Here is a 23,825-nt window from a genome sequence, read left to right on the forward strand (position 1 = left end):
CCCTGATTTTCCCAGCGCCCTCTAGTGGATAGGCGCGCCATCTCCGTTCATTTAAGTGAACGGACATGACGGAGATGATGCGACTCTCCACTAGAGGGGAAAAACAGAAATAAAAAAGCTTTTTATTAAACAATCCGGGAGCGGCTTGTAATTCTGGTTGAACGGCATAATTTCTGACCCAAATGAGACTTGGGTAAGCACTTTATTTTTTGAAAGTTGACGTTTGTAGCTCAAACCGTTTCTCTTTGTCCACCTCGCTAGAAGACAGTTTGAGGTGGAAACATGACGGTCATGTATTCAGGGCTACCGGTTACTCAGTCAGCCTTTATTGTGAAAACCGGAACCATCAAGCTTCCGAACAGAAGTCTTATTGATACGAGCGTTGACTTGACGACGTCAGGCTGTAGAGATGGGATTTATGGCTTTTTGAAGTGAACCGGATCTCTGGGATCCGTACGTTCCTTTCAAAGAGCCGTTCAAAAGACTGGCTCATTTTAGTCACTAGTTACTTGATTTTGATTATAATTACAAATCACTTCAGTTCAACCCTATATACATTTCAGCCATATGTGCATTTCCCCCATTTGAAAATAGCAGATCTACAAGCTCACAATGCGTTGCAATTTTCAGATGATTTTTTCCCCCCCCCAAATTGTATTCATTGGAAAACCTGTGAAATGGAACATTCTGCATAATTGGTACTTTTGGTACATTTTGATAATTATACACTTGTATGTTTACTCGAGTACATTCTAATTCCGAACTTCTACTTGCTGTGGCAGAGTATTTCCACGTTGCAGTATCGATACTTTTAATTAGGCTATTATTATAAAGTAAAGAATACTTTTTACACCACTGTTCAATGAACAGTGGTGTAAAAAGAACTCAAATTCTTCTTTAATGAACAACAGAACAGTGTTCATTAGAAAGGAACGGCTCCATAGTGTGAACCGAATCCCATCGTTCATTTCAAAGAGCTGTTCAAAGGATTCGATTCGTTCGCGAACGTCCCACCCCATACTTTGGTTTGCTATCGCCAAAATAAAAGCCTAGGAGGTTTCCGAGGCGAGGCGAGGCTAGCGGTCTGGTAGTGTTTCAGTGTTTCAGTGTTTCAGTGTTTCAGTGTTCGGTGTTCCATCCAGTCCCTCCAGGCAGGCAGGCAGGCAGCAACATGGCGGCCACTCTGTCCAGCCGGGCCGCTTCCCAGAGCAGTCTGCAGGGCAGCAGCAGTCCTACCACCACCCATCCAGGCTCCTCATCCTCCACCAACACCAACAACAACAAGCTGCTGCTCCAGCAGCAGCAGCAGCAGCAGCACGGCCCTGGCCATGGCGGCGGCGGCGGACCCCCCCACGGCGGCGGCGGCGGCGGACCCCCAGAGCTGGACTTCAGGTCCGGAGCCAGGATGGACGAGCTCAACAGACTCATCCAGGAATTCAGCAAGCACGACCAGAGGGAATACGACGACCAGCGGGCACTGGAGATCCATACGGCCAAGGACTTCATCTTCTCCATGCTGGGTGGGTAAACGTTATTATGTTTTACTACTACTGTCTTTATTGTTATGGTAGGGACAGGGGGTCTTCAACGTTTTCAGGCCAAGGACCCCCTTAGTTGAGAGAGAGATGAAGCAGGGACCCCCACAACCTGTTCATATATTCCATATAGTTTCATTGTTTGACAGCACAATCATCAGTGTATTTTGGATTCATGTCAATTTGTGTTTTCAGACTTTATTCTTATGTTAGGACAGGGGTCTTCAACGTTTTCAGGTCAAGGACCCCTTAGCTCAGCTGAGAGAGAGATGAAGCAGGGACCCCCCCTAGCTAGGACCCCCCCAACCTGTTCATAGATTCCATATAGTTTCATTGTTTGACAGCACAATCATCAGTGTATTTTGGATTCATGTCAATTTGTGTTTTCAGATTATTTAACCACTTGAACCGTCAATACTATAAATTTGACCTTTCACTCTGTACTTTGCCAAAAATAGCAGATCTACAAGCTCACAAGCTTGTAGATCTGCTATTTTTGGTTAAAGTTCTCAGAATATGGACGTTAGGGTTCAAGTGGTTAATATAAAAAAAGGAGAAAAAACGTTTCTATCACAAAAAGATTTGGAGGACCCCCTGTTGTAACTCTGAGGACCCCCAAGGGGTCCCGGACCCCTGTTGAAGACCCTTATTTTACTACACTGTCTTTATTTTTATGTTAGGAGTATAATTCTCCTGCTGCTGGCTGACTGGGAGGGATTGTGTTGTTATTATTGTGTTATTATTATATGATGATGGGTTATGGTATGGTAGGCCTATATTATTTTATTTATGAGCATAATATTCTCAAGTGATATGCGAATACATACCGGTATATATTTTCATGCTATATTATTATCTATGATTGTGACTGGGTGGGTGAATAGATTTATATTGATGCATTTATATATATGATCAATCATCTTCTCAAAACTAGCCTGGTTGATATCATTATTGAGATATACTTCATCAGGTGGTCGGGACCCCTAGGGGGTCATCAGAGTTACTACAGGGGGTCCTTCAAATCTTTGTTTGATAGAAACTTTTTTTCTCCTTTTTTTATATTAACCACTTGAACCCTAATAGCGTCCATATTCAGAGAACTTTAGCCAAAAACAGCCGATCTACAAGCTTGTAGATCGGCTGTTTTTGGCAAAGAGGTTTGGTGTAGAGGGGGAAAGAGCAGACCAAGTACAGAGTACAGAGTGTCCAAAATACACTGATGATTGTGCCGTCAAACAATGATGGTATCTACTATGGGTTGTGGGGGGTCCCTGCTTCATCTCTCTCTCAACTAAGGGTTCCTTGGCCTGAACACGTCGAAGACCCCTGGCCTAGATAGATGGATATGATCCATGGATGTAGGAAGAAGTCAAATGTCTTGGGCTTTCATGTCGATACATATTGATTACCTGTTCAGTGTGTGTGTGTGTGTGTGTGTGTGTGTGTGTGTGTGTGTGTGTGTGTGTGTGTGTGTGTGTGTGTGTGTGTGTGTGTGTGTGTGTGTGTGTGTGTGTGTGTGTGTGTGTGTGTGTGTTGGGGGGTAATGTTGTTAACTGTGTGCTTTTTAATCACCATGGTTTAATTATCACCATTGTAAACAGTAACTAACAGTAAAGCCGCCTTCTCACCATGCAGGCAGGTAGACCAGGCAGACATGATGTCACTAAACCCCAGTCGTTATTTTTCTGCAAATAATTTCACAAACGCTTCCCCAATCTGGGTTGGAATCCTTTAGGCCAGGGGTCTTCAACGTTTTCAGTCCAAGGACCCTTTAGTTGAGAGAGAGATGAAGCAGGGACCCCCACCACCTTTTCATATATTCCATATAGTTTCAGCTTTTAACACCACAATCATCAGTGTATTTTGGATTCATGTCAATGTGTGTTTTCAGATATTTAACCACTTGAACCGTCAATACTTAATAATCTTGACCTTTCACTCTGTACTTAGTCTGCTCTTTTCCCCCTCTACAACGGAAATAGCAGATCTACAAGCTCACAACACCTCGGCGAGCTTGTAGATCTGCTATTTTTGGTTAAAGTTCGCAGAATATGGACACTTGTCTCAGGGTTCAAGTGGTTAAATTAAAAAAGGAGAACAAAAAGCTCCTATCACACAAAGATTTGGAGGACAGTAACTCTGTGGACCCCCTAGGGGTCCCGGACCCCCTGTTGAAGACCCCTGACTTAGTGCTTCCCTTTCACGATTCATATCCACAACTTTCCAACATCCCATGATGCATTGCGCAGAATGTGCAGGCAGCTTCCGGCGCCGCAGCCGAGAGTGATCTACAAGCTCACAACGGTTGCATCTGCGACGCGACGTGAGCTTGTATGTCTGCTGTTAACCGGAAGTGTCCCACAAATAATGCTACAGTAAATTCTCGCGGAAACTGTTCGATAGGGGTTTCCAAACGGAGCCTTACGATTGTAAAATCTCAGAGTTATGGTGGTCCTTGAGAACCAGCGGTATTGTAATTGTACAGCAGATGTGAAGTCTGATTCCGCTTAGGGCTGTCACAATTATTACATAATCGTCTAATCGTGATTATTTGACATAATGGCAATTATTTTGTCATAATCGTCATAATCGTGAATGTTGAAAAATGTCCGAAATAGTGGAAATAGCAGATCTACAAGCTCACAACGCGCCGCATCGCGACGCGTTGTGAGCTTGTAGATCGGCTATTTCCACTATCAAAGTAATTTTTTAAGTAGTAAGTTGTCAAATATGTCAGTAATTTCTTTGTATATTTGGGTTATGTGTCATATCTACCATGTACAACTTCAAAGCCTAAAAGCCAAAACAGAAATAATTATCAACGACAAAAACACAATTAAATCGTTAATCGCCAATTATTTGAGTGACAATTAATCGTCATGTAAAATGTCATATCGTGACAGCACTAATTCCGCTTCCTGCGGTTCTGGGTCCCAACCCTATCGCCCACCATCTTACACCGGGGGGTCCCTGGAACTAGATATTTTGAGATGGGGGTCCGTGGCCAAATAAATATCATTTTGGGGGTCCTTCACATGAAAAGGTTTGAGAACCTCTGACATAGTAGTCTCTCAAGAACAGACTAACTGAGCTCCAGTTAAAGTGAAAAGGACCTTTTCTTTGACGATGGCTAGAGCCAGATTGCTGACATAGAAACATAGGGGTTTTTCAAAAAATCTTAGAAGGATTCAAAAGACACTTATAGAATCGGGTAAAAATTCTAATTTTCCAGATTTTTCAAAAATAGCAGATCTACAAGCTCGCAGCACAACACTCAGTGCCGCGCTGTGAGCTTGTATATCTGCTATTTTTCAATAGTTAAAGAATAAAATAATGATGCACAATAATGTGTACCCGTTCTGAATGGGTTAAAGGGGAATTTCGGTCAAAAACGACTTTCCTACCTTTCAAATGATGATTCAGGAAGCTTCTGGGTTGATCCAGGTGTTGTTTGACCCATAGCAGCATTTTGTTCCATTTTCGATTTTCTCCCCTGCACCCCACGGCTCCAAACGGCACCTCTCGGGTCACTTTATAATCCGGTTACGCGATACAAAACGGGATTTCCCAGTGTTTCTCTAGCTGGGCTGAGTTCAGAGTTGAGCTTTTTGTAAACAAACATGGCGGCGACCAAGGAGCTGGTGTAGCTCGGATATGCTAACAACAGTATGAGGGACTGAGACCGAGCGAGAAAAGTGAGTTTTGAGCGAGAATAATAACCGGATTATAAAGTGACCCGAGAGGTGCCGTTTTGGAGCCGTGGGGTGCAGGGGAGAAAATCGAAAATGGAACAAAATGCTGCTATGGGTCAAACAACACCTGGATCAACCCAGAAGCTTCCTGAATCATCATTTGAAAGGTAGGAAAGTCGTTTTTGACCGAAACTCCCCTTTAAGTAATATTTGCCAATTTAACCGATTTGGTATAAAAAGTTCTTAAAATGTAACCTTAGACATTTGTAGAAGTGTGGTTTGTTTACTGTTGAGTGAGAAAACAATGTTGCACATTATTAAGCTGATCATCTTGGGACTCCCTAAAATCATTTGGGGACCCCCCTGGGGGTCCTGACCCCCAGTTTGGGAACCACTGATGTAAATGGGAGTGGTTGATGTGGTTGTACTGCCAATGTGCATTGATGACACAGGCATTGACACTAAGGCTTGCCCACCTGCCCCCGGCAGGTAAATGAAACAGCTTTCAGGTTGCCCGACAGGGCAAGTACTCATTTGAGAGGGGACGCTACTGTCTACATAACATGAAATATCTGTCTAAACACCTGAACGTGGCCAGTGCGCTGTGTCTTCTGGTCTGTGGAATGTAAAATAAGAGCACTATTTACCTATAATGTGCTGTTTTTACTGTTGCTACATTTAAAAATATAAAATAACAAGTGTGAAACCATAGACATATTCAATCATAGCTAAAGTATTTGGTATTTGGATTTGGAGGTATTGAGGTATGACATTTTATCGCACAGCCCCAGAAAGTAAAGAAATAAGTGTTAAATTGAGCGGTAATTAAAATCGTACCTATCATTTTATAATGGACAATTTACTTTTCGGGCAAGTGGGCATTACCTTCGGGCAAGTAGAACCATGACCTGTACTTGCACGATGGGCAAGTGCCTCTGAGACCTTTAATAGTGTCAACCCCTGTGACAATACTGTGTTAACTACTGACTCACACACATGGCCTCTGGCCACACCTAAACTATTAATTATTAATGTGATTAGCTGCAGCTGAGTTGCTTACTAAGCCTCTGCCATTGTTTATAATGTGCTGTAGTTTCTAGTTTTTAACCTGAACTGGAAGACAAACTACACAGATCCACCTAGCAGAGGTTCATGGCCCTTTTAGCAGCCGTGGATGTAGTTTAAAACAGTTGTCATAGTAACCGTATCCAAGGTGATGTGGTATTATTGAAGTTGTACGTTATTCTTGTCAGCTCAGGCTGGGCTGGGCGATTATAAAATATGTTTAAAGTGGTATTTAGAACCAGTAACTGACTTAACACTTATGTTGCAATGATTTTTTCTCTTCAATGTCTCGCGTTGCCATGGTTACCATAGACTTCCATGTAATTGTGCAATTGTGTAAAAAGTGCACGCCCATGCCTAGATGATGCACCACGTTTGCAGATGCTGTTCACAGCTTTCAAACAAAAAAATCCGCTTGGAAATCCGTTCAGGCATTCATGATTTATCAGCCATTATGTTTTCTTCAGATGTAAACAAACATGGCTGCCATGTTTGAAAGAATGAGTTGGTATGGGGGTTAAACATGCAATTTCGCGATCGCGATCATGCCTAATACATTTCTGGAGGTCCAAACATTTTTTTTGAAAAAAAAAAATTTGAAAAAAAAAAAGTTTTTTTTTTTTTCAAAAACGGCCCAAACTCGGGAAACTCGGGGTTGGCACAGCGGTAGTACCAATACAAACTCGGGAAACTCGGGGTTGGCACCATATGTGTTAAACTAAAAGGTTAATCATTATATTATATATCATTTTTTTGTGATAATGTTTAAATGTCTTAATGAATCAACATGAAAGATTTGTATTCAGTGATTGTTTTTAGGCCCTGTGGTGGCAACGTACTCTGAGAATAAACACAAAATGCATGTCTTTTTAGGCCGTGACCCCCAAAATAAACATATTTGAACTGGGGACCCCCACCCTGACAAGCACTTGGAATTGTAGGTATTACATTTAATGTGACTCGGTTCCGCAGATAAATATTGTGAAAATAGCAGATCTACATGCTCACAACGCCTCGCAACGCAAGGCGTTGTGAGCATGTAGATCGGCTATCTTCACAATGTTTGCCTCTTGTTTACTTCATATTTGACAGTTTGGCCAGTCTTGTCGAATATTCATTGATTGATTGATTGATTGAAGACTTTATTAGAAGTTTGCATAGGAAAAGGTACAGTTTCATGACGGTACAGTTCACTGGTACAAGGTCTACTAAAAGGAGATCCATGAAAAGACTAAGCTTATTTCCACAGGAAACCATTTAAGTATCTCATATAACATTGAATGACAGACGAATAGAACACAGTACTATGCAGTAGATATGTAAAGAAAAGGAAAATGAGAGAACAACTATTCGAATACTTTGAGGTTGACTAATTCGAATACTAAAAATCACTATTCGTGTATGCCCTAATCACAGATTACGTTTTTTTGCATGTTATCATCATAGCACGATTGATAACACGTTAAATAGCTTTGAGGTGAATACATTTCAGGGAAATAAATAGCTCAGGTTGTTCTTTCTTAGCCAGACAAATGGTTTTCTATCAAATACAGCCATGGATGGGCACTCAGCAGAGCACCTCCATTACAGCGTGACACTATTTATAGATGGGGCTCAGGTTGGACTCGAGGCTCATTGAACTTCTCTCCTTTCATTGACAACGAAAGCAGAGAGAAGATCAATGAGGCTGCTTTACGTCTGAAGCCTGACGACGACTTGGGAGTGAGAATGTGTTTGCCGGATGCGATGCTTCTTCTTCTTCTTCGCAACACTTGTGACACAAAATAAACAGTGAATGAGTCTCATACCACCAGGCATGTAGGCTACTAGGGCTGTCACGATTATGACATTTTACATGACGATTAATTGTCACTCAAATAATTGTGATTAACAATTTAACTGTTTCTGTCGTTGACAATTACATTCCTGTTTGGCTTGTAGGCTTGCACATGGCAGATATGACACATAACCTAAATATACATGGAAATGACTGACATATTTGACAACTTTATGCTTAACTGTTTTACTGCTACGGACGTTACCGTTCGCCCCAATTCGGAACGTCGCTCATAGCCAATACGGCCGCTCGTTCGTTTACCTTGTTGATGTCCGTAAGCTGATGAGGGGTCGCGCCGCCATGTACTGTAAACACATCTGCCGCAATGATTGTCTAAAAAATCCATTATGCGTTAACATCAACGGAGACCAATTCACTTCCGTGTTGATTTCTCTGGCCCTGTGGCTTTGTTAGGAGTGACTGGTCTCAATGGATGGCAACTCACCACAGCCAAATTCACATTAATTCTTGCATGACGCCGCCCTCTGCTGCCAGGTCCGCCAAAGTGCATGTTGCGCAATCAAAAAATTTTTTATAAAAATAAAAAACGTCTATCTATCTACTATAACATCGCAAAGGTAAGCCGCTTTTTGCTGGCAAAAGACCCAATAAATAAATAAAACAGCTGGCAGTAAAACAGTTAAAATAGAACATTGATAGATGAAATAGCCGATTTACAAGATCGGCTATTTACACTACTTTTGAAAATGTTTGAAAATATGAACATTTTTCAACATGTAAACGATTATGACGATTATGTCAAATAATTGCGATTAGACAATTATGTAATAATTCCCACAGCCCTAACGTAAGCCTGAGTTTACTGTGGAGGGAGGTGTTCAGCGGATCATGTCTTTAAATGTGGTAGTGTTTTCCTGGGTCACTACAGCCTGCGTGTCGTCTAGTCTCACCGCAGTGCATCCATAAACCACCTCCTTCCGTTCCGTCTCCTCTTGGCACTTCCATCTGCCTCCTGGCACTCCTTCCATCTTCAGCATCCTTCTCCCAATGTTCCCTTCGTCCTTCCTCTGCTCTGCACATATAGTCCGGGCTGTCACAATTATTACATAATCGTCTAATCGTGATTATTTGACGTTATCGCAATTATTTTGTCATAATCGTCCTAATCGTGAATGTTGAAAAATGTCAGAAATAGTGGAAATAGCAGATCTACAAGCTCACAACGCGTCGCATCGCGACGCGCTGTGAGCTTGTAGATCGGCTATTTCCACTATCAATGTTATTTTTTAAGTAGTAAGTTGTCAAATATGTCAGTAATTTCTTCGTGTATTTAGGTTTTGTGTCATATCTGCCATGTGCAACTTCAAAGCCTAAAAGCCAAACAGAAATGTAATTGCCAATGACAAAAACACAATTAAATCGTTAATCGCCAATTATTTGAGTGAATATTAATCGTCATGTAAAATGTCATATCGTGACAGCCCTACATATAGTCGGGGGTGTTAGGGAGATAACATGGCCATTTTGCGCTATATTAGTCTAAAAGCACCACATGTTGCACAGATGTAGTCCAGGGCATGCTCTGATGATTTAGCTATAGGCGTCCGAGTCGGCGACCTTCGGGGTCGCCACAGCAGCCACATGAAGTTGGACTCCCATCGACTTTCTATACAGGAGGAAAAAACCCTTTTTTTCTGGGTATTTGAGTACGATGTGAGGGGTCTAACTAGGGGTTTGTCATGATGCTGAATCCATTGCAAGCATTTGTTTTGCACAAAAACATTCCTTGGGCTAAAAATGGCCCCAGAAAACGATGGTTTAGTGATGAAAAGTGATGAGTCATCACTTTTCACTGTTTTGTGGGCGTTTTCTGGGGCCATTTATAGTCCATGGAATGTGTTTTGTGCAAAACAAATGCTTTCAATGGATTCAGCATCATGACAAACCCCTAGTTTGACCCCTCACATCCTACTTAAAGCAGATTTTTCTCTGGATATTTTCCTCCTGTATAGAAAGTCGATGGGAGCCCAACTTGATTTGGCCGCTGTGGCGACCCGAAGGTCGGCGGCTCGGGCGCCCTAGCCAAATCATTAGAACATGCCCTGGGCTACATCTGTGCAAGATTTGGCGCTTTAAGACTAACTAGCCCTTACCCGTTCAAAGATATGAGCTCCAAAATGATGTGCAGTGTGTGGGTTATGGGATGTGCACTGTGCACACAGTATATGAGGGATGGAAAGTAACTTTAACTGGTGCTTGCATGATATGATGTAGGAGCATCAATGTAAGAAACCCGTTTCGTTTAATGGCTACAGAGATACTGAAAAATTATAGTATAGATATAGCGCGAAATATCCCTAACGCCCCAGACTAATATCCAAAACCATTTCAACCTTGTCTCTTCTTGCTTTATCGCCAAACCTGCCGACCTGGGCTGATCCTGTTGTGTAGTCATTTCTTTTTTTTTTTTCTTAATAATTTTTATCCCATGATTTTGTAACCCATTTTTTTTCACCCAGTGCCAATTGCCTATGTAATCCTGGGCTCTGCTCTCCCTCTGCCAACCTGGGGAGACAACGGACTGACCTCATGCTTCCTTCTATGCATGAGGAGTCAAAGTTGCTTCTTTTCACCTGACAGTGGAGATTTCCCTGGTTTGGACATAGTGCGTGGAAGGAACACGTTATTCCAACCAGTTCCTTTCCCCTCCATCAGGCGCCCCGGCTGGCCAGGGGGAGGCATTATTGAGACCAGGATTACGTGCATGTTTTTGTGAGGGTATCAACCCTAGGAGACACGGGGAGAACATGCAAACTCCACACAGAAAGGCCCTATTGCCAACCCCACCTAGGGTGTGGGCGCTGATGACGTGGAGGAGGAACACGCCGCCAGTGCGCACAGCTTCCCCCGGCGGGAATCGAACCCAGGACCTTCTAGCTGTGAGGCAAAGCGCTAACCACTGCGCCACCGTGCCCCCTTGTGTAATTTCTGATCATGTCCTGCGTCGTCACTCACGCATTTGCTCTTATTCTCCCGTCTTTTGCTGGTCTCACTACTGTCAGGTGCCGCACCTGATACCTGAGAACTAGTCTCACTACTGTCAGGTGCAGCACCTGATACCTGGCTGAGAACTAGTCTCGCGTGGCCAGACTGTTGCCCCCGTGATTTGGTCAAATGCTCCCGGCATACAGTCTGGCAAACCAGAAATAGAAATGATGAGTGCGAGATGAAGCGGAAGTGAAGCCTCCTCGTCACTTCCGTTTCCGTCTCACATCGCGCACATTTATCATTATATAAATAAAAAAGCATGTTTAGCTTGCTGCTTAGCAGAAATGACATTTTAAAATATATTTTCTTGAACGGTAATGCCCGTTTCCATTACTCGCCGTTAGGGAGCTGCTGTTCCAGACTCTATATAGCATTCAGAGATTGTGGAATAGTTGTCTGGCTACGCGAGACTAGCTGAGAACCAACAACAGCCATTGGTTTATTGAGAGATCCACCCTCTCCTGTCCCTTTAAATACTCCTCTTTGTTTTCCGCTCCTCATGACTCTGATCGAGATGCACTAGCATCGAAACGTTAGTCAATCCTGTTATACTGGCATCTGAATAAAAGGTCAGAAAAATCGCAATTAGATATTTTCCCAAAATCGTGCAGCCCTAAAATGTACACTCGTCGGCGTTGTGAGGGTCTTTTTAAATTGAATTGCTTGAGAACCACTGCTCTAGTGCAAACACAGATGATGCTATAAGTGTTAAGTTGAGCCCAGCTCGGCTCAGCTCAGCACAGAGCGGCCTCGTTTGTCCTCCCAACCGTCAGGCTAAAGTGTTTCATAATCACATTTATCTCTAAATACGGTCTGACACCCTGCCGGCCTAGAGATGTACCCACTTTATCAACTACTAGGCTTACTGTATGTCTACTGTACTGTACTGTATGTCTCGCAGACGATAGATAATAATAATAATAATACATATCTCCACCACCGTTGCCCCGATCCATGCCAAATTTTGCACACACACTCCTTGGCTGCCAAACCACAACCTCAACCCATCAATTCTCACATGCCCCTCTTCTAGCGCCACCATGAGGCCGATTCTTGCAAAACACATTTTTGGACACTGCTCCTACAGATTTGCCCCTAAAATCACGCAAATTAGGACACAGTATGTCTACACTCATGTCATCACCATGGATCTGTCCCATATAGCCACAATCAGGACAATCTTTTTAAACACATTTTTGGACACTGCTCCTACAGATTTCCCCCCAAAATCACGCAAATCGGTACACACTTGCTCTACACTCATGTCATCAACATGGATCTGTCCCATATAGCGCCACCATCAGGACGATTTTTTCAAACACCTTTTTGGACACTGCTCCTACACATTTTGCTCTCAAATCACGCTGCGACCTGATGGTCGCTTATCTCCCGATTAGGGAGTCTTACTGGTAGATAATAATACGTAGCACTTGCATTTTATACAGAACCTTTTCAGGCTGCAGCCCCCAAAATGTACCCCTATGTTTTAACTGGGGACCCCCACCCTAACGAGCACTACTTGGAGATGGAAGAGTTGAGGCGTTACAATTTGTTTAACACGATTCTCTTGTGAAAATAGCAGATCAACATGCTCACAACGCCTCGCGTTGCAAGTCTTGTGCTGGTCTTAAAGGCTGTACGCATCATATCAGCAATAACCGCTGTTCTTTTTCCGTGTGTCTGAAAGAACCAATAGGTGATATTTGGCAAAATCACCAAATATCACCCACCCTGTGTGTGTGTGTGTGTGTGTGTGTGTGTGTGTGTGTGTGTGTGTGTGTGTGTGTGTGTGTGTGTGTGTGTGTGTGTGTGTGTGTGTGTGTGTGTGTGTGTGTGTGTGTGTGTGTGTGTGTGTGTGTGTGTGTGTGTGTGTGTGTGTGTGTGTGTGTGTGTGTGTGTGGGGGGGGGGGGGGGGGGGGGGGGGGGGGGAGGACATTCAGTATCATACTGGATCTCCTCCAGGACCGGATTATAAATCAGCAAATCTCCTTATCTGTAACACACACACACACACACACACACACACACACACACACACACAGAATTCCTCTCTTTTTAGAAGGGTAAATCTGAACTGATACAAACTACACAAAAATACTCTACTAATAATAATAATAACTTTATTTATGCATACATTTTTTTAATTTCTTTTATAATTTTTATACCACGATTTTGCAACCCATTTTTCACCCAGTTCCAATATAATGTAATCCTGGCCGCTACTCTCCCAGAGAGAGCAACGGACTGACCTCATTCATGCTTCCTTCTATGCATGAGGAGTCCAAGCCGCTTCTTGTCACCTGACAGGGGGGAGCTTCCCCCGGTTTGGACTTAGCGCGTGGAAGGAACACGTTATTCCAACCAGTTCCTTTCCCCTCCCATCAGGCGCCCCGGCTGGCCAGGGGGAGGCAGTATAGAGACCAGGATTACCGCATTTTTTTTTGTGAGGGTACATTTGTACCCTTGGTGACACGGGGAGAACATGCAAGCACCACACAGAAAGGCCCTTTTGCCAACCCCACCCAGGGTATGGATGGGCACTGCATTCATATTTCTGTGAGGGTTTTATTTGTGTATATCATTTGGTGTTGGTATCTGATCTGAGATCAGTCCATACAGCAGGGGTTCCCAAACCTTTTTGTCTCAGGGACCCCATAAATATTTTTTAAATCTTAGGCACCCCTACATTATAATTTTCACTCCCAGCACCTTATATTTATAGAATATCGTTGTTGTCGGGTGGAAACCTTGTATGTCCAAAACCGTTCGTTTTGTATTTATCATCTATAAAATGTACTAAACTAGTGAAAACAGCAGATCTACAAGCACACAACGCCTCGCATCGCGAGGCGTTGTGTGCTTGTAGATCGGCCGTTTTCACTAGTTTTGTGCGACGGTCTTGTATGATGAAGCAGGGCTTTGCTTTACCAAAAGACGTACACATTTGAAACTTGGGAGATACGAGGTTTCTGCCCGACAGTGACGATATTTTAGTGATTATGTTGCAAGGAAAACGTTGAGATAATAGCCATTTTGGTTAGAACTGACTGAAAATAACTTTGTACTTCAAGTTTAAGATGATACTAAATGTTGTTGTGGCCAAATAAATTCCAAATATTATCAAATGATCTCGCGGCACCCCTGGACTGCCGTCGCGGCACCCCAGGGTGCCCCGTCACCCACTTTGTAAACCCCTGCCATATCTCGGGTATTACTTCATTCGGCAGATAAATCGTCTCATTCCATGTTTGATTATTATTCATCGTAGCTGCCAGAGAAAATGTCCTCAGATATATTTATTATTAATAATATTTAATAACGGAACGCATAATGATCCCAGTAAGACATGATTCACCAGAATACAGTACACCTGTCTGCATGATATCTAATCTAATACAATAATAGGTCATCATCATTATTGATGGCTAAGATCAATAATATCTAGGATCATGCCATAATCATGTGCAAATCTTTGAATATATACCTTATATATTTTTAAAGGGAACATTTGTAACCCAGATTATGCTTCTGGTTTGAGCACCACTGACATAGAAACATAGGTTTTTCAAAAAACTGAGACGAATTTAGAAGACACTTATAGAATCGGGTAGAAATATTCAAAGACTTGTACAAATTGTCTTTTTCTTCAAAAATAGCAGATCTACAAGCTCGCAGCGCTGTGAGCTTGTAGATCTGCTATTTTGTAATAGTTAAAGCATAAAAGAATGCGTAATAATGAGTTCCTGGTCTTCCTCTCCTCTCCTCTCCTCTCCCCTCCTCTCCTCTCCTCTCCTCTCCTCTCCCCTCCTCTCCCCTCCCCTCCTCTCCTCTCCTCTCCTCTCCTCTCCTCTCCTCTCCTCTCCCCTCCCCTCCCCTCTCCTCTCCTCTCCTCTCCCCTCCCCTCCCCTCCCCTCCCCTCCCCTCCTCTCCTCTCCTCTCCTCTCCCCTCCCCTCCCCTCCCCTCCCCTCCCCTCCTCTCCTCTCCTCTCCTCTCCTCTCCTCTCCTCTCCTCCTCAGTGTGTTGGTCAATCAGTGCCTCTCTGTTTCAGCTCAGGAATGCTGTGGGTCGCTGCCAGTCTCCTGTTTGTCACCATGGTGTGTGTGTGTGTGCGTGCGTGCGTGCGTGCGTGCGTGCGTGCGTGCGTGCGTGCGTGTGTGTGGAGGGAAGGAGGGAAGGAGGGAGAACAGACAGTCTGGAGTCAGTGGAGAGGAAGTAAAGGAGATATGCACAGAGAGAACGTCCTGTCTTATCTTGTCATCCTGACATAATAAGAAGGGAACAGAATAAACCCAGATGGAAGCCGGTAAAAACAGCAGATAGATACCATCCTGCTGCTTTTAATGTCTCGTCTATTAGTATCAGCATAAGTTTTGTTTCTCAACAATCAGTTTTTTAATCGAGACAATAAAGTAGATGGACCGATTGCAAAATTCTTGGCAGATACCGATCCACCGGTTTTATGAAGGTCTGACCTGCCAAAACCGATTTTTCCGATACCGATTTCTTTAGCTAAGAACTAGAAAATAGGGTTGCTCCAATACCCTTTTTTTCAGGCCAAGTAGGCCTACAAGACATACTTCAATTTGAGTACCAATAAGCTAGAAGAACACTATTGCCAAATCAATCACAATAGTACAATATCCAAAATCACAGACAATATCCAGTCTAATATGACCGTCTGGACTAGGCAGGAGGAAAGCAGGTGACACATGCTTTTTTTCCCCCTTCTTTTTGGAGACGACATTGACACAGGATTATGGAATATATCCTTACATTGCAAAGGTAATCAGCACCATCTGTATTCTGTAGGCTGCCACTAAGTAGACTGGCTGCTACTTTCTAATGTTTACTTTAGTCACAGGACCAGAGCATCATGCTGTGCAGTGCCATAGACACAATCAATATTATAACCCAACAATATTATACCTGCCGATTTTTTATATTGGCCGATTCCGATTTCCATCCCTACAATAAAGCTGATTGCATACTGGTCTGTATTTTTAAGATAAATTAGTAAATACAACCTTTACCATTGCTCCAGTATAGCAAACAAAGCACCAAACTGGGTGATGAAATAAACATCAGGTTGATCCCACCACAGCCCCTTGATCAGCAGCTGAAACTCTTCCTTGCTCTTTATTAATTTGCGAATCTCCAGTATTCACTTGATTATGCTTAGTTAAAGGGCCAGTTCACCTCTGGGACAACCAGATCTTATTTTATTGTTGTTTGGGACACGATCAACACAATCCTGAGTTATTTATTGTGTTCAATCTGTGTTTTTAGATATTTTAGTATTTCAGCATGAATGATGATGCATTTTGCATCATATGAGTCATCATGTGCATCATATGATGCAAAATGCATCATCATTCATTCTGAAATACTAAAATATCTAAAAACACAGATTGAACACAAAACATAACTCAGGATTGTGTTGATCGTGTCCCAAACAACAATAAAATAAGATATGGTTGTCCCAGAGGTGAACTGGCCCTTTAAGTGTGGTATTAAAGGACCTACACCATGAATTTTCACTTTTTCTATTTTAAAACCTTTTTTTGGGGTCCCACTGGCACCTTCTATCCTCACAAAGTCCTATTTCTGTACATTGTGTCTTTCTCTGGTTTTGGGAAGACAGAGATGAAAAGCTTTCCACGGGTTCTCAGAACAGTGCTGTTCTGAGAGTTGATCCGTGTGACGTCACACGGATTCCCGTTTTTTTTTTCAGAGTAAAAAAAAAATTTTTTTTCAAAAATTTATTTTTTCAAACTTTTTTTTTTTCAAATTTTTTTTTTCAAAATACTTTTTTTTTTCAAAAACTTTTTTTTTCAAAAAACCTTTTTTTTCAAAAACTTTTTTTCAAAAAACTTTTTTTTTTCTCAAAAACTTTTTTTTCAAAAAACTTTTTTTTTCTCAAAAAACTTCTCTTTTTTCTGGAAAAACCCCACTAGATGCGCCCCTGAGCAAACAGAGAACGTTTTGGTATTGCAGCTGGAGAGCCTCATTATAGTAGAGCTAGAACAAACAAAAAGAATGGTCAGAGTGTTTGTTGAGGGTTAAAACCTGTCTAAGACTCAATTTTGAGCATATATTTATACAAAAAATATAGTTTTAAAAGCATGGTGTAGGCCAGGGGTGTCGAACTCATCTTGGGGTGAGGGCCGCATTGGATGAAAGGCGACTTGATGAGGGCCGAACCAGTCGCGGATCGGATAGCATGCACACTCGCGCACATGTTCGCTCTGTTTTTCTTCCTGTCGTCTCAGCCACTGCTGTAGCTAGCAGTATAGCAGTATATCATTTTACAAATTGTGTTCATTATTAAGTAAAATAGCTACTTTCATTATTGGTATTACAGTTGCAGTTAGGTATAGGTACGAGAGATGCTATTTGTTTAAAGGAGTAGTTCATCCCCAAAATGACTTTTTTTTCTTTGATTACTCACGCCATGGAGAATTGAGTTCAATAATATATTTTTATTTTATTTGTCGCATTACTAAGACAAAAATGTGATAATAAATAGTACACTTCCCCCCATTGATTCCGGATGGGGACCCAAATGCATTTGGGTCCCCATCCGGAATCAATAGGCATGCATTTATTGTAATCAAATTTCTGTTTTAGGAATGAGTCTACATTGGCTCCATGGCATTTTGGGGGTGAACTACTCCTTTAAGAAGTGCCAATAAGAATAAACCATTTAATAATAGAATAATTCAATTCCTGATAGTCTCCAGTACGCTATAATTTGTAAATGGCTAAAAAAATATTATTGATGCAGGACAATAATTATTTTTATTGTATTTTATAATAAAAAAAATAAAAGTAATGAACAATAATGGCATATTCAGAAAATATCGGAATAATAAAACTTTTACATTTTTATTATTATTATATTTTTTAAATAAGTTATTTTTTTAACAACATTAATTTCCATGTCTAATATGTGTAATCTTTGAGTACAGTTCGAATATTGTAGGTATGTTCAGCAGTGATGTTAATAGGTTTTCAAAGTAATGGGTCCCGGGACCCACAGGTGGTCATTCGAATGAGTCCCAGAAAAAAATTATGGGTCCCCAATTTGGGTCCCCATTTTATTTATTTTTTGCATTGTGAGCTTTTAGATCGGCTATTTATATTTGCCTCTATCTTATATTATTTTACAATTAGGCTAATGTTTGGACATTTTTGATAGTATAGTTTTAGCTTGTTGATTACTTTGGTGCAATAATGGTCTTTTTTTTTTTTTCTTGGGGTAATAAAAAGGTAACTTATAAGTACAATTTAAAGGAGCTATAGTCAACTTTTTCATTGTAGGTGTACATCCTAGTCTACAGACTAGGATGTAAACAAAGTACGGACCCTGTAAATGTAAACAAAGGGCCAAAATGATTATTTTATCATTATTTTACGCTTTTTGTGGTCATTTTTTAATTGAAACACATATATGAAGCTTATTTTTTTATAAAATATTTTCGAAACATTATTTTTATTTTAGCATCCGTTTTTCAAGAAAAAGTTGACTATAGCTCCTTTAAGGTACTTTTACTTTACTGGAGTATTTCCAATTTTCATTACTTTTACTTCTACTCCACTACATCTCAGAGGCAAATATTGTACTTATTCCACTACAATTATTTGAAAACTTTACTAGTTACTTTGAAAAGTATAGCCTACATAACCACTTCAGCCATGGCTATTTTCAAAGGATATTATTTGGTAACATGTGATACAGAATAATTGTGCATAATGAGTACTTTTACTTTTAGTCCTAAAGTGTAGCCTATACTTTTACTCAAGTACATTTTGAATTCCGGACTTTAACTTGCAGTAGAAGATACTTTTACTTAAGTAAAACATTTGAGTATACTTCTGTGTATGGAGAGACCACTCGACGTAATACTATGAGAAAGTGGAGCGCTCCGGAGAACGGCTGTTGTAAATCACAGATAATTAGTTTCTCCGCTTTGAAAATCAGACGTCTTTTTATGACTTAATGAGTTTATGACCCTCTGCCAGCCTCACTGACTGTGCCTCAGAAGAGCAGCCACGGCAGTAGCTTTAGCATGTAGCTAAACGTAGCAGCATCACATCAGAGTGACAGAGAGAGCACGTTCATGCTGCTGCAGCAGTGCAGAGTGCGGTGGCTCCGCTGCATGCAGAAAGAGACAGACAGACGGCAGGCAGTTTCTGGCGAGGATATTAATGAAACGAAATGCTGTTTGCGACACGTTCATTCCGCGGGGACCCTGACCGCGACGCTGTTGTTTTGCCAGTGTAGAGACGTCACGTTTCTGCGCCGTCAGTTGCACACGTTCTGTGGGGGAACCCCTTTTGGTGTATCACCTAACATGCTGTGCCACTATGGTCAGAGAGCGGCCCGGTGCTACGCTAAAACTCAGGCACCCATTGAATTCTGTGACCATCTACGGGCACACAGAATGGCGTCGGTGGACGATAGAACGCACTGTTGTTAGTTCTATCGTCTGTTTTAAGACTTTCTACGCGGATTTCATTTGTGTTAAAGTAGGGTTAAGTAGCATGCCTTCACCCATGAATAATGGTGGCGTCTGTGGACTTTTTAAAATATTTTTTTTTTCGCGACGTGGTAAATTATTTTAACGTGGACTCCAATGGAGGCGATGCGTCCGTGGGACCCCAGGGCAATGACGTGAATGCGTCTCTAGGCAACGTGAATGCGTCAGAGACGCGGGACGCGCACGTAATGACGTCACTGGTTCAGTTATTATTCATAGCCAGACCAACCACCCTATTCCTAGCAATGCTGTCATCTTCAAAGAGAGAGAGAGAGAGCTGGTCACTTAACATTCCAATCAATCAACTCAATCACTGCCAGGTGGGAGAAACCTAGCCTGCAGTGTACAGACATTAGTTAGGTTAATTCTTAAAACAATCATAACTCTTGACAGGAATGGGCTAGAGACTTACTTTTTTTTTCTAAATGCTCAGAAATGTATGCTCTAGCCTGGTGGGCCGGATTGAATCATCTCGCGGGCCGGATTCGGCCCGCGGGCCGTATGTTTGACATCCCTGGTGTAGGCCCTTTAAACACCGGAAATAGCCGACCTCCAAGCTCACAACGCGTCGAGCAGCTTTCAATATTTTCACCAAAGGCCCCTTTAGAAATGTCTGCCCCTGCCCCTCTAACATGCCCTGTGCTCTCTCAGGCATGGTCCAGAAGCTCATTAACTCTCTCTCTCTCTCTAGTCTGGCGTAGCCAGACAACTATTCCACAATCTCCGAATGCTATATAGAGTCTGGAATGGCAGCTCCTGAACGGCGAGTATCGGAAGTAGCCACTGCTGCACGGAACTGTAGTCCCATTGGAAACATAACAGAAGCTCACTAGCACAGACAGAGTCATTCGAGCGGCATATTCTTGTTATGGGTGTATAGTTTAAGAAAACATTTGAACTAGGCCTGTCCTCTAAAAATAGACGAATCGACGCATCGTTTTAAGCCCCCGGAATCGACGCCAATTGTTTGAGTCGAGCCGTCAAAAATATATAATTTTTTTTATCACACCAGTATACTGTGGTGCGGTATGAGAGCGCTGGACTGTGACTGTCATGTAATTCTTATTGAGTCCATACTTCCTACTACTTGTAAACTAGACTTAAAAATAAAATCAGTTCACGTGACTTGAAAGTTGCCTTGATCATATAACAGGGAGCTCTTATTTTGAAGTAACCACTTGGAGAGGAAATGCGTCGACGAGTTGTTATTCTACTTGAGAGCTGGCCAAAGAAGCAGCAGAGCCAGCGCGATGCGCTTTCACTTTCACTGCCGTGGGTGTGTGGTGGTTGGACTCAGGCTGAGGAATAGCGACGGGCGAACTGTTTTCTTTTTATTATCTCGCACCAGATCGGCAACATAGCTCTTTTGATACAGCAGCGGTGCTCTGAGAAAATACAACTTGTGGAAATAATACACGACATGCTGTCAAAGAGATGCATTATTCTCCCTCCTGCTTCTCTCCTCCGTTGTTCTACTCTGCTCCACAATTCACAATTACGCACGGCAAATTACGCACGGCTGGACGCAATCTTATCGTCATTAATGTCCAGTGTCCACCGCTATCATGTCTCAATATGCACGGTAGTTCATGGATCTAATTCACTTTAAAGGCTTAAAACATATTGCTGTTTTATTGTATTACGTTGACGTGGTTTAAAAGCTTAAAGCACCACTTTTTTTTCCTTTTTTTTACATAAACGATTCGTCGACGCGTCGGATTAACCCCCGCGACTCGAATCGACTTCATAAATCCTGCGTCGAGGACAGCCCTAATTTGAACACATCATGGAAGTAACACCAACAACACCAGAGAAAGACGAAATAACGCCCCAAAAAATATTGAGAGGAGACATAACGCTTCCAGTAGGACATGTTATTGCTACTGCACCAAGGGAGCGGTTGCGTCACATCCGCTTTATCTCGCACTCATCGTTTCTATTTCCGTGCCCCAGACTGTATGCCGGGAGCATTTACAAATTGTGGAGGCAACAGTCTGGCCACGTGAGACTACTCCCTCTCTGTCTCTCAGACATGGTCCAGAAACTGGACCAGAAGCTCATATAATTATCGAATGCTTTAGCTATTGAAAAATAGCAGATATACAAGCTCACAGCGCGGCACCGAGTGCCGCGCTGCAAGCTTGTAGATCTGCTATTTTTGAAAAAGTCTTGAAAATGTGTGCAAATCTTTCAATATATGTATTTTTAAAGCAAACGTTTGTATCTCAAATGTTGCTTCTTGGGGGGGTCCCTGGAACTAAATATTTTGAGATGAGGGTCCGTGGACAAATACATATCAGTTTGGGGGTCCTTCACATGAAAAAGTTTGAGAATCACTGACATGGTAGTCTCTCAAGAACAGACTAACTGAGCTCCAGTTAAGTGAAAAGGACCTTTTCTTTGACAATGGCTAGCCAGATTAATTGCTGACATAGAAACATATTTTTGTTTTTCTCCAAAAAACCTTAGAAGGATTCAAAAGACACTTATAGAATCGGGTCAAAATTCAAATTTTCACGATTTTTCAAAAATAGCAGATCTACAAGCTCACAGCGCGGCACTCGGTGCCGTGCTGTGAGCTTGTATATCTGCTATTTTTGGAGCTGTGTGAAACACAGGCTCCCTATACGTGGCTGTGTGGGTCTGTGTGTGTGTGTGTCTGTCTGTCTGTCTGTGTGTCTGTCTGTCTGTGTGTATGTAGCCTGAACTTCCTAAACTTCGGCACGCCACTAGTCCCACAGTTTTGCCACCACACACTCGCGCCATATGTCAAATCGACCGGCTTACTCGGGAATCGTGGGCTATTACTTTTCTAAGAGAAAGGTTCTATAGTTTAATTGATATTAATTTATTAGTGAATTAATTTTCCCCATTGACTTATAATGGGAATCGCAAAAACTCACATTCAATTATTTGTCTCTCGCAAACCATAGGGGCTAGAGTTTCAAGACTTGGAGAGGAGGTTCATAATGATTTCAAGGATTAAATAAAAAATAATTGTGTCATTTGGCCGCATGGTGGCGCCATAACACCCCACTTTACGTTTTGGCCTGTAACTCTTGAACCGTAGGTCGGAAAATTAAAAATATTTTTTCCCTGGATTCCTTGGGCCATGACGCATCTCCCCATATAGGCCACGCCCATTTGCGCCATGATAGATTTTCCGCCATCTTGAATTTTCTCCAAAACACACTTTTTGCTCCTTTTCCTACATATTTTCTTCAAATGTCACAAAAATCGGTACACATGATCCACACACACACACACACACACACACACACACACACACACACACACACACACACACACACACACACACAGCTCCACTTCACACAGGTGTGATTTTCAATTGTTAAAGCATAAAATAATGATACACAATGTCTCTCTCTCTCTCTGTGTCCTTCAGGTATGGTCCAGAAGCTGGACCAGAAGCTCATTAACTCTCTCTCTGTGTTCTTCAGGTATGGTCCAGGAGCTGGACCAGAAGCTCATTAACTCTCTCTCTGTGTTCTTCAGGTATGGTCCAGAAGCTGGACCAGAAGCTCATTAACTCTCTCTCTGTGTCCTTCAGGTATGGTCCAGAAGCTGGACCAGAAGCTCATTAACTCTCTCTCTGTGTTCTTCAGGTATGGTCCAGAAGCTGGACCAGAAGCTCATTAACTCTCTCTGTGTTCTTCAGGTATGGTCCAGAAGCTGGACCAGAAGCTCCCGGTGGCCAACGAGTACCTGCTGCTCTCGGGGGGCGTCCGCGAGGGCGTGGTGGACATGGACCTGGACGAGCTGACGCCGTACGCCCGCGGCTCAGACTACGACATGGACTTCACGCTGCTGGTGCCGGCGCTCAAGCTGCACGACCGCAACCAGCCGGTGACGCTGGACATGCGCCACTCGGCGCTCTGCCACTCCTGGCTCAGCCTGAGGCTGTTCGACGAGGCCACCATCGCCCGCTGGCAGGACTGCTGCACCGTGGTGGACCACATCAACGGAGCCACCAACTACTTCTTCTCGCCCACGCTGGTGGCAGACTGGTTCCACCAGTCCATATCGCTGGTCCTGCAAGAGGTAACTCGGAGCTTCTCTAGGGCATGGGGTTCCCAAACGTTTTTGTCTCAGGGCACCCCATGAATATTTTTTTTAATCTGAGGC

At 42.6% G+C, this 23,825-nt stretch overlaps 1 protein-coding gene across 1 annotated transcript in view; it reads left to right on the forward strand.

Moving 5' to 3' along the window:
• Positions 1-1,171: 1,171 nt before the first annotated feature.
• LOC308289780 (nucleotidyltransferase MB21D2) overlaps positions 1,172-23,825 on the forward strand; it is a gene marked incomplete at both ends in the record, with an annotated part of 41,488 nt that continues 18,834 nt past the window's right edge. The window contains 2 exons of the mRNA XM_080731533.1: positions 1,172-1,520; positions 23,359-23,741. Coding sequence (XP_080587659.1) covers positions 1,172-1,520; positions 23,359-23,741 — 732 coding nt within the window. The remainder of the gene's footprint in view (positions 1,521-23,358; positions 23,742-23,825) is intronic.

This window comes from Nannobrachium achirus, assembly GCF_963921795.1.
Source record: "Nannobrachium achirus genome assembly, chromosome: 8".
NCBI classification, from domain to species: domain Eukaryota; kingdom Metazoa; phylum Chordata; class Actinopteri; order Myctophiformes; family Myctophidae; genus Nannobrachium; species Nannobrachium achirus.